Source organism: Sorex fumeus, unplaced genomic scaffold, assembly GCF_029834395.1.
Source record: "Sorex fumeus unplaced genomic scaffold, SorFum_2.1 ptg000033l, whole genome shotgun sequence".
NCBI classification, from domain to species: domain Eukaryota; kingdom Metazoa; phylum Chordata; class Mammalia; order Eulipotyphla; family Soricidae; genus Sorex; species Sorex fumeus.
In genome coordinates this window covers 34,185,110-34,196,761 of record NW_026606090.1, presented here as the reverse complement: position 1 = coordinate 34,196,761, position 11,652 = coordinate 34,185,110, and the positions used below count along the sequence as shown (strand labels likewise).

General features: G+C 55.2%; 1 protein-coding gene across 1 annotated transcript; it reads left to right on the top strand.

The window, feature by feature from the left end:
- The first annotated feature begins 359 nt into the window (after positions 1–359).
- Positions 360–8,712, top strand: PDCL3 (phosducin like 3). The gene is made up of 7 exons (XM_056116897.1): positions 360–381; positions 742–787; positions 1,296–1,425; positions 4,122–4,212; positions 4,899–5,042; positions 5,880–6,088; positions 8,399–8,712. Exons 2-7 carry the CDS (start codon positions 782–784, stop codon positions 8,539–8,541), a joined length of 723 nt encoding a protein of 240 aa, XP_055972872.1. The 5' UTR covers positions 360–381; positions 742–781; the 3' UTR covers positions 8,542–8,712.
- Positions 8,713–11,652: the final 2,940 nt, after the last annotated feature.

Genomic DNA, 11,652 nt, shown 5'->3' with positions numbered 1-11,652 from the left:
AGGCGGAAATGTCATTGCACCCTTTGAATTAGTAAAATCGACCACGTGGCTCTGAAACAGCAACGGCGGACCAACGCTGAGGCTCCAGGCCAGGAGTGAGCCTGCGGGCTTAGCCACGCTGATGTGACGTCAGTTCCGGCGGCCACGTCATCACCGGAAGGCGAGGCGCCCCTGAAGCCGCGGGCGAGCCCTCTTCCGGCGATGCCTCACTTCCTCCCGGATCCGGAATTTCTCCGGAATGGACTGGGGCGAAGGCCGTGTGCGCGTGCGCAGTGCCCGCGGCGGGGCGGGGCGTGCGTGTGCGCGTGTGCACTGCGGGGGCGGGGCGGATGGCGCGTGCGCAGTGTCCGCTGCGGGAGGGTGTGCGCGTGCGCGGTGTCGTGGGTCGGGGCGTGAAGACACGCGCTTGCGCAGTGTCCCAATGAGGGGGCGGGGCATGACCGGGTGCGCGTGCGCAATGTTTCCCCGTGGGGAGGGTGTGCGCGTGCGCAGTGTCCTGGATCGGGGCGTAAAGACACGCGCTTGCGCAGTGTTCCAATGAGGGGGCGGGGCATAACCGGGTGCGCGTGCGCAATGTTCCGCCGCGGGGCGGGCGTGTCGGGCGCGCATGCGCAGTGTCCCTGTTGGGCGGGCAGGAACCGGGTGCGCGTGCGCCGTGTCTCAGCGGGGGCGGGCCGGGACCGAGTGCGCGTGCGCGGTGTCCCCGCGGGGCGGGGTGTGTCCGTGCGCGTGCGCGGGTCTCGGGGCGGGGCGCGCGTGCCGGGCGCTGCGCGGTGCCAAGATGCAGGTGAGCGGCCTGGGCGCCTGGTCTGGGTCCGTGTGGGACCCTCGGAGCTGACCCTTGACCCCGCCGGGCGCCGGTGGTGGCCGGCGCGCCGCCGCCTGACTCCGCCCCCAGCGCCCGCTCGCTCCGGGGTCTCGGGCTGCCCCCTTCCGGCTCCTCACGGCCCCAACAGTGCTCCCTGCGGGATTTTAGCAGTGCTGCGTGCGGGGCTTTGCAGTGCCTCTTGCGGGACCTTAACAGTGCTCCGCGCGGGACTTCCCTGTCTGTCCTCCATGCGGGGCTTTCCCGTGCTCCGCGCGGGGCTTCGCAGTACTCGGTGCGGGGCTTGCCAGTGCTCCGTGCGGGCTTTACCAGTGCTCCGCGTGGGGCTTCCCAGTGCTCCGCGCGGACTGTGACGGTGCCCGCCGCCCCCCCCCCCCCCCCCCCGAGGGCAGAGGCCCTGCCGGGGTCCCTGCGCGGGAGCTGGGTCCGCTGGCTTCCCCGGGCGTCACCCGAGCCCCTCCCCCCGCAGGACCCCGACGCGGACACGGAGTGGAACGACATCCTGCGCAGGAAGGGCATCCTGCCCCCCAGGGACGGCCCAGGGCGGCCCGAGGACGAGCACGAGGACGAGCAGCAGCAGCCGGCCCGGCAGCCGGTCGGTGGGTCAGGCGCGTCCTGCTGCCCCGCGCGGGGTGGGGCCCTCTTGGGGGGGGGGGGAGCCTGGGCCGGCTGGGAGGGCGCCCTCTGCCCGGTCGCCAGCTGACCCCTCTGCCTCGTCCGCCAACAGACCCCTCTGCCCGCTGACCCTCTGCCTGGCCCACCAGCTGACCCCTCTGCCCGCTGACCCTCTGCCTGGCCCGCCAACAGACCCCTCTGACCACTGACCCTCTGCCTGGCCCGCCAACAGACCCCTCTGCCCGCTGACCCTCTGCCTGGCCTGCCAGCTGACCCCTCTGCCTGGCCCGCCAATAGACCCCTCTGCCCGCTGACCCTCTGCCTGGCCTACCAGCTGACCCCTCTGCCCGCTGACCCTCTGCCTGGCCCGCCAACAGACCCCTCTGACCACTGACCCTCTGCCTGGCCCGCCAACAGACCCCTCTGCCCGCTGACCCTCTGCCTGGCCTGCCAGCTGACCCCTCTGCCTGGCCCGCCAATAGACCCCTCTGCCCGCTGACCCTCTGCCTGGCCCACCAGCTGACCCCTCTGCCCGCTGACCCTCTGCCTGGCCCGCCAACAGACCCCTCTGACCACTGACCCTCTGCCTGGCCCGCCAACAGACCCCTCTGCCCGCTGACCCTCTGCCTGGCCTGCCAGCTGACCCCTCTGCCTGGCCCGCCAATAGACCCCTCTGCCCGCTGACCCTCTGCCTGGCCTACCAGCTGACCCCTCTGCCTGGCCCGCCAACAGACCCCTCTGACCACTGACCCTCTGCCTGGCCCGCCAATAGACCCCTCTGCCCGCTGACCCTCTGCCTGGCCTGCCAGCTGTCCCCTCTGCCTGGCCCGCCAATAGACCCCTCTGCCCGCTGACCCTCTGCCTGGCCCTCCAGCTGACCCCTCTGCCTGGCCCGCCAACAGACCCCTCTGCCCGCTAACCCTCTGCCTGGCCCACCAGCTGACCCCTCTGCCCGCTGACCCTCTGCCCGGCCGCCAGCTGACCCCTCTGCCTGGCCCACCAACAGACCCCTCTGACCACTGACCCTCTGCCTGGCCCGCCAATAGACCCCTCTGCCTGGCCCACCAGCTGACCCCTCTGCCTGGCCCACCAGCTGACCCCTCTGCCTGGCCCGCCAACAGACCCCTCTGCCCGCTGACCCTCTGCCTGGCCCGCCAATAGACCCCTCTGACCGCTGACCCCTCTGCCTGGCCCACCAACAGACCCCTCTGACCACTGACCCTCTGCCTGGCCCACCAGCTGACCCCTCTGCCTGGCCCGCCAACAGACTCCTCTGACCACTGACCCTCTGTCTGGCCCACCAACAGACCCCTCTGACCATTGACCCTCTGCCTGGCCCACCAGCTGACCCCTCTGCCTGGCCCGCCAATAGACCCCTCTGCCCACTGACCCTCTGCCTGGCCCACCAGCCGGTCCCTTTGCTGGCCAGCTGTCCCCCTGTCTTGCGTGCAGCCCGCAGGGGCAGGGGGACAGTGGGATGGCGTGAGGAGGTGTCAGCCTGGCCTTCCTGGTCTGAGCCCGTTTGGATAATGCCAGTGAGAATTTTCAGTCCCGAGTGTTCGCACATTTGCGGGAGCTTCACGACCCTTGTTTTCATGAACTTGACAAGTTTTGTGCGTGTCGTTGAGCCATACATCCCCAGCGGTGCTCGGGCCTTACTCCTGGCCCTCACTCAGGGATCACTCCTGGCTCGGTCAGGGTCTCAGAGGTCAGACCCAGGCCACCCATGTGCATGGCCAGTGCCCTTCCCACTGTCCCGTCACTCCAGCCCCTCACGTCCTTATTCCTGTGTAGGTGCCAGATGCTCGGCCTGCAGAAGGCAACATAGTTCTGTCTTTTGAAAATGCCCTTAACTGAAGGTAGACTCTGGACAGAACTTGATGGCTGCTTGGGACCTGCACTGCCAACCATGACACCCAAAGGGGAGAGAGAGCAAAGGGAATGTGTCTGCCGGGGGCGGGCATACTGGGATACTCCACCACCAATGGTATCCCTGGGATGGAGAATGGGCACTGGTGGAGGGATGGGTACTCGATCATTGTATGACTGAAATATAATCACAAAAGCTTGTAAGGTAAAGGTAAAGGCCCTCCCGTTGATCATCAATTTGCTCGAGCAGGCCCAGTAACGTCTCCATCTTGAGACTCGTTACTTGAGACTCGGTAGCTTGCCGGGCTCTCCGAGAGGGGCGGAAGAATCGAACTCAGGTCGGCCATGTTGGCTGCGTGCAAGGCAAACGCCTTACCGCTGTGCTATTGCTCCAGTCCCACGCAGTAACAACAAAAGCTTGTAAGTTGGGAAAAAAGTAAACGTGGGTAGGGCGTTTGCCTTGCACGCGGCCAACCCGGGTTCGATTCCTCCATCCTCTCAGAGAGCCCGAGAGTATCCCACCCGCGTGGCAGAGCCTGGCAAGCTCCCCGTGGCGTATTCGATAGGCCAGAAACAGTAACAAGTCTCATGATGGAGACGTTACTGATGCCTGCTCGAGCAAATCGATGAACAGTGGGAGGACGGTGCTGCAGTGTTACCCTTAACTGCTTCCATACTGATGGAGTATTTTACGTACTTTTCATTTTGGTTTGGGGAGTGGCTGGGAACCTTCTGTGACCTGTACCTCTTGAAGAAAGAGAGTGAAGGGGAAAATGCATGTTTGCTCGGCTTAATTTTTTGCTCTTTACAGTAAAAACATACGAAGATATGACTTTGGAAGAACTCGAAGACAATGAAGATGAATTTAATGAGGAGGATGAACGTGCTATTGAAATGTATAGGTTAGTGTTTGTGTGGTGGTGGGCGGGGTACTCACGTGTGTCCTCGTGTAGGTGCAAGAAGTGGACTGTGAGGTTCATGTATGTACACGTGTGGGTTTCCATTGCTGCACACCGGAAGCTAATGTCATACTGCGGAGCCGCTCTTTGTTTCTCGAATTTCCAAAATACAAGTTGTTGACATTAGCCATTCTGTTTCTTTATTGTGGTAAAATAATCGTGTGCCATTTTAGCAGATATTCACTAAGATTGTGTCCTTTGGGGCCAGAGTGATAGTGCAGTGGGTCGGGCACTGCCTTGGTCCCTCACAACTGCCGGGAGTGATCCCTGAGCACCATCAGGCGTGGCTTGAAAACCACGGGCCTGGGGAGGTGACGGGGTTACTCTTTCCATGAGGAGGACCTGGCTCTGTGCCCGGTGCCAGCAGGTGTGACCCAGCACTGGTGGCCTGAGCAGCACAGAGTTTCCCAGCACTAACCCTGAGCTGGCCAGCCAGCCTGTGGGTTTGATGAGCACCAGGAGTGGCCCCTGGCCTCCAGCACTGTTTGTGAGAGAGAGGAAGAAGGGTGGCCTTGGACACACGCATGTCCTTGGGTCACTTTTGAAAGGACTTGGGACAATTAAGTAAACCTGGGCCCCTCCGAGGCTGTGCCGTGTGTCCATTGTGAGACTGTTTCTCTCCTGTGCAGGCAACAAAGACTGGCTGAGTGGAAAGCCACTAAACTAAAGAATAAATTTGGAGAAGTTCTGGAGATCTCGGGGAAGGATTATGTTCAAGAAGTTACCGAAGCCGGTGAGGGCTTGTGGGTAATCCTGCACCTTTACAAGCAAGGGTGAGCTGATGTTACACGGTCTTTAAAACGTTCGTGTGAGGGGGCAGGGCAGGTCCAGAAGGGACACCAGGGCCTTGCACACACACTGCTGACCTCAGTGAGATCCTGGCATGCCTGTGGGCATGCCCTGCCAGGACTCAGTCCTGAGCACAAAACCAGGAGTAAGTACTGAGCACTGCAGGTTGGGCCCCAAAACACAGACACCAAAAAATGCTTCGTTGGAGTTTGTCTTGAACACCTCCGGCCTCATCCACATTGGACGTTTCTTCTCAGACTTGAATGCCTACGTTCTATCTTTCGTGTTGCTGTCCCTGCGAAGGAACGCATAAGAAACTCTGAAGAGTTCCGGGGGATGGCCGTGTGGGTCAGTGTCCTCTGGGAGTGGCTCTGGTCTGCCAGTGTTTGCTTGTACCGTGAGGCCATGCTAAACCAGCATTTCTCATCCGGGGCGCCAGGATATCCCAAAGGGGCCACGGGGGAAGTTGCAGTACATTGGGGACCAAGCATGGGACTAAGTACCAACCAGTAGGACGGGTGCGTGGGGGGAACCTGAGGGGAAAGGTTGAGAAATGTTGATGGGAACCTTAAAAGCTCTTTGGTTCAACTCATTCAGCTTGAAGGACAACCGTCTTTTGCCTTGAAGTTGTTTCTTGATGTCCTGTGGAGTCCAATTAAATTGGACTTTAGGCTTCTAAGAATATTAGGAATTGTTTGAGAAGCAATTTAAAAGCGGCTCACTTTGCTAGAGTAGCCGCCGGTGAAGCTGTTTCTAGAGGGCCGCCGAGTTTGCGTCCGTGGACGTGCAGAGTCACTGCCTCCTCGGTTGCCTTTTCCCAGGATCCCGCTCTGCGCCCTGATCAACCAGCACCTCAGTGGACTCGCGCGCAAGTTTCCCCATGTCAAATTCATCAAAGCCGTCTCCACGACCTGCATCGCCAACTACCCGGACAGGAACCTGCCCACGGTGTTCGTCTACCTGGACGGGCACATCAAGGCCCAGTTCATCGGCCCGCTGGTGTTTGGTGGCATGAGCCTGAGCAGGGACGGTAAGGACCGGAGGGCGCGGCGGCCTCGGGCCCAGGGGCTGCTCCGGGGGTGCGGCGGGTCAGTTTCCGAGTCCACCTTTGCCTCGGTTCCCACAGCCGTCGAAGGAAAGAACGTCCTATTTCTCGTCGTAGTTGAGTAACTGGGGCAGTTACAAGTAACCTGTGATGATTTTTAGTTAGAAGGAAACACAGCGGGTTGTAAAATGTATATTTAATGTTCACGTAAAGCAGAGGCATTTGGGGATTTGCTATACGTAGTTTCACCATAGAGTGTTATATAGGTTCTCAGAGAATGAAATGTAGGGAATAACCTTGAATCACTGATTCTTTGCTTTCTGGTATCTTTTTAAAAAAATTACTTGTTTTTGAGTTTTGGCAGGTATTACAGTAATATTTGTTTTCTTCAAAATTAAAGCATTTAAAAATTTTATTGTAGTTTAGGTACTAGGGTAATGATGGTGTTATTATTTGTGATCTCGTTGTACAAAGTTACTCTCTTCCTTGCCATCCTCCAAATAGCTTTTTTTTAAATTTAATTATATTTTTTTAATGACTCAAATAGTATTTTTGACATGGTTCAAATGTACCTGTTCCAGGATGTTATCATTTATTCTTTGATTTGGAGATTGAGGTCTTGGGCATAAAATGGAAGCATTTCCTTTTGTTAACCGAATTAGATTTAAAGATTGGGTTACCGGTATCATTGTGTGATGTATATTCTTTAAATTTTTTTTTTCTTAAAAATTCTTTTTTTTTTTTAACTCTGGAATGTTTTATTCACGAAACCCTAAAATTATCAGTATTATAAGTCATGGTGCCTAAAATAATTTTTTAAAAAATTTTTATTAGTGAAACACCATGAGGTACAGTTTATTTAACTGTAGCACCGTCCTCCCATTCATTGGTTTGCTCAAGTGGGCACTAGTAACGCCTCACAACAAATTGTGAGACTTGTTACTGTTTTTGAATACGCCACGGGGAGCTTGCCTGGCTTAGCCATGTGGGCGAGATACTCTCGGTAGCTTGCCGGGCTCTCCGAGAGGGGCGGAGGAATCGAACTCGGGTCGGCCATGTTGGCCGCGTGCAAGGCAAACGCCCTACCGCTGTGCTATCGCTCCAGCCCCACTTAACTGTAGTTTAGACAACATAGTTAAATTAGTGTTCATTTTATGACATATATTGTCTTTTTTTTTTTCCACTTTTTGGATTACACCCGGCGATGCACGGGGATTACACCTGGCTTTGCACTCGGGAACTCCTGGTGGTGCTTGGGGACTATATGGATGCTGGGAATCGAGCACACGTCGGCCCTGCAAGGCAAATGTCCTAACTGCTGTACTATCCTTCCAGCCCCCAGCGTATATTGTTTGGAGCAGTTTCTATTCTAAAACTATTTTTTGGTTAGATACTTGATAAAATTCCTTTATTTATTTTTTTATCTTTTTGGGTCACACCTGGATATACACAGGGGTTACTCCTGGCTCATGCATTCAGGACATTCAGGAATTACTCCTGGTGGTACTCGGGGGACCATATGGGATGCTGGGAATCGAACCCAGGTTGGCCGTGTGCAAGGCAAACGCCCTACTCTCTGTGCTACTGCTCCACCTTCAATTCTTTTTGTTGTTGTTGTTGAATCACCGTGAGAACAGTAACAAAGCCTTTCATCAAGTCTCAGTTGGTCCTACAATGATCAAACACCTGTCCCTTCACCAGTGCACATTTCCACCACCAAGAACCCCAATATACCCCCCTCCCACCCATCCCCCACCGTGTGGCAGATTTCCACTTTCCTCTCTCTCTCTCTCTCTCTCTCTCTCTCTCTCTCTCTCTCTCTCTCTCTCTCTCTCTCTCCCTCTCTCTCTCCCCCCCCCCCCCCCGGTTGATCACATTCAATATTAGGCCCACCGTTGTTATTTGGAATTTTCCTTTTCCCTAACATTCAGACCTGCCGCAACGACATCATTAGAAATAAATTTTTCATAATAATTTTTTCCTGGTAAATTATCTAGCCTGAGAATCTGTAGTCATTAAAAGATAGACTTAGTTTCTACTTTAATTACCTTGTTGGTTCAATTTTGTATTGCATCTCAGTTGTTAGCACTTTCTGAAAAAATGTTTGAAAGCATATATGTTTTCCTCCTTACAGAACTGATTTTTTTTTTCTCTTTCTTCTGGGTACCTGGTCATTACCCCACTGAAATCACCAGAAAATATTGATAATGATAGTTTTTTGAGTGCGAGACAGACCTGAGGGGCTGGAGCGAGGGCCGTGTGGGCTTGCGGTGACTGTTTCTTCTCGTTATGTAGAGCTGGAGTGGAAGTTGTCTGAGTCGGGAGCAATCAAGACCGACCTGGAGGAGAACCCCAGGAAGCCCCTGGAGGACGCACTGCTGTCCTCTGTGCGGAGCTCGCTGCCCCAGAGGACGGGGAGCGAGTCGGAGGACGACTGAGGCTGCGGGGAGGCCGGCCGCGGGGGCACGGGTCCTGGGTTCTGTTTGCCTTTTATAATTATGTTTCAGGTTCATCACGCTCAGAATTAATCCCTGCAGGGAATCCTATTACAGTTTTTGGAACTTTTAAAATTATTAGCATATCTTATTTAATAAAAAGATAAACCCCAACTCCTGGTGTGGCGGAGACCTGTTTTTCTCTCATTGTAAGTTGTAGCACTGAACCTGGCTGTAGAACATTCTTGTCCTCGTTTCGGAACCACACCCTGCGGTGTTCCGGGCTTTCTCCTGGCTCTGCTCGGGGGTCACTCCTGGCGGCATTTGGGGACCCTACGGGGTGCTGAGGATTGTCTGGGGTCAGCTGCAAGCGCCCTTCCCACTGTGCTGTCACTCCAGCCTCATGAAGTAGGCAATGCTCCGTATACAACTCCGATTCAGTAATGGAGGAATCCAGTTTACTGCTCTGTTGTGTTAATAAAATGTTTTGCTAGTTCAGCTTTTTGTCTTGGACCACTGATACCAGTCTGTGTTGCTGCAGGAGGCCTTTATTTTTTTTTGAAATAAGCAGATACAAGTCTCCACATACAAAGATTCTTGGAGAATAAGATGTTTTCTGTACAGTTCTAACATTTAGCACTGATGAAATTGACATCAATAGAAGAGTTCGGGCAAGTGCTGTTCACTGATGTGTGTGTTGGATGACGTGCCAGTTCAGTCAGACAGACAAGGAGGCTCCTTCCAGTTCTGCTGGAAAGCTCCTTCCGCCACAGTTCGAGGAATGACAAGGAGTTTGGACTTCTCCTTTTAGCCGCGGTGTCGGTCAGTGAATGTTTGTTTTCTACCCACAGCCAGCACGGCTCGTAGGAGCGTCCTCTGCTAATTGCCGAGAAGGGCGTGTTTCTTGTTTGTTCTGGGGCTCCTTCGCCTTCGCGCCGGGCTTGTGCCTGGTTTAGGGGACCACTGGGGGCCCGCGCCTGGGCCTCCGTTCTGAAAATCGTGAGCTGCCTGTCCTGCCTCAGGTGAAAGGGGTCTGGGGGGTTTAATTACAGGGTTGAAGTAAGCCGGCTCCATTCTCTCGCTTGCCTGCTGGTCTTGTGCCTTGCAAGAGCTGCCCTTGGCGTTCTCAGCAACTGTGTCAGGTGGGATTCCTGGGAAGAACGGACTTTGTAGTCTGGAGCTGTGCTTGCCTGAGAACTGCAGTGGCTCCCCAGTGAGGCAGCCTGGGCACTTCCACAGGGAGGGGGACACTAGCCCCCTTGGCGGCCCTCCAGGACACTGAAATTCTCACTGTGCCACTTCGGTTTCAGATGTGTGGTGACTCCAGCAGTCTGGGCTCTCATCAGGCAGAACACATTTTGGGCGTGGCAAAAGCTGCAGTGCTCAAGGAGTAACGACCAGCCCTGGCGGGCCGCACCCCAGTTTCAGCTATTCAGCCCCAAGCACCAAGCTTGATTTAAAAAGGAAGAAAAGGGGCCAGACACACCCAAGTGGTCACGGTCACGGTCCTCCTGTTCATCGATTTGCTCCAGCAGGCCCAGTAACGTCTCCATGTTTTGAGACTTGGTTGTTACTGTGTTTGGCATATCGAATACGTCACGGGGAGCTTGCCAGGCTCTGCCGTGCGGGCGAGATACTCTCTGTAGCTTGCTGGACTCTCCGAGAGGGGCGGAGGAATCGAACTCGGGTCGGCCATGTGGGCTGCGTGCAAGGCAAACGCCCTACCGCTGTGCTATCGCTCCAGCCCAACCCAAGTGGTAAGAGCAGAAAAGTGTCTCCATCCTAAACGTTTTCAGAACCCGAGGGAGTTTCTCCAAGTTACTTAATTCTGCGTACTTGCCTTTAATCTTGGTTTCATGTGGAGCACGGGCATTACGACAGCCGATGGCACTGGACGCTCAGGCCTGAGCCCCTGGAAGCCCCCACAGAAGTGGGAGTGGGGGGGTGGGTACCAGGTACCGGAAATTTGTCTCTGCTGCTGCCCGGGAGCCGGGGGACATTTCCCAGCACCAGTATCCCCAGCTTCCTCCTGCCTGCCTCTCTGGCAGGCGCCCCCCCCCCCCCCCCACCCCGGTCTCTCTGTCTCCTCACCCCTCCCCCTTTGGGCATTGTGGTTTGGAGTATTGATTCTGAAAGATTATCAAGAATATCCCTTTTCCTCCTTTTCATCCTCAGATCTTGTCCAGCGTGATCACTCCCAGCTATTACTGTCACACTGGTCTCTTCTCTCTCTTACCGACCCTCAGCCCCACCCACTCTTGTGCTTAGTTCCAACCATTGACCAGTCTAACCTGTTTTCCCCGGCCACGGATATTAGTCTACGGCCATACCACCCTGAGTGCGCCCCATCTCTTCTGTCTGTGTTTTTAATCGGGGCCTCCCCAGAGGTGCTGAGGACTCGAGGACACTCCCAGTGATGTGTGTCAGGCTCAGGCCAGGTGGTGTAGTGCTCCCTCCGCCCTTAGTGCTCCCTCCACCCACGGTGCTCCCTCTGCAGTGCTCCCTCTGCCCACAGTGCTCAGGAGCCCAGGCAGGGTCTCTCATGTGACCAGGTCATAGCTGTGTTTTAGTAATGAGGATGAAGTGAACATGTCATACACTGACGAAGTTTATCTTCAGTAGACTCTTGCAAAGGAAACGCAAAGTTTTTGCTCTGTGCAGAAGACCATGATGCCACCAGTGTTGTGAGGTCCGTAACACGTGCCCAGAACAAGAAGAATATATCAGACTGTGGCTTTCCAAAGCAGCAGTGCCCAGGCTGGGACGAGTGAAAGAACTAAGACCAAGTAGGAAACATGTGGAAGGGAGCGTGATCAGTATTCAGTCTTAGGCCCTCAAGATATCAGAAGGCTGGAAAATTACACACATTGAAAAGTTTATTCAAGGTCACTGTAAACATGAACATAGTGTGTGAACCTTAAGATTGTACTGGAGGGACATCACAGCTCCTTCAGAGAGGACCAGAAAGAATCATTTAAAAGTGAAAAAGACAGACCCACAGAAATTCCAAGATAGGATGCTAGAAATCAGTCTAGAACGGAATCAAAATTGTTGGTGTCCAACCAGATCATGAAGATGAGTCCTTGGACGCTGCCCTGCAAGCAGGACACAGAA

Bases quoted from the DNA above. Each gene is read 5' to 3' on its own strand.
- PDCL3 (XM_056116897.1), top strand. The intron at 5,043-5,879 runs GTGAGCTGATGT...GCCTTTTCCCAG, and splicing joins CTGCACCTTTACAAGCAAGG to GATCCCGCTCTGCGCCCTGA. The intron at 6,089-8,398 runs GTAAGGACCGGA...CTCGTTATGTAG, and splicing joins CATGAGCCTGAGCAGGGACG to AGCTGGAGTGGAAGTTGTCT.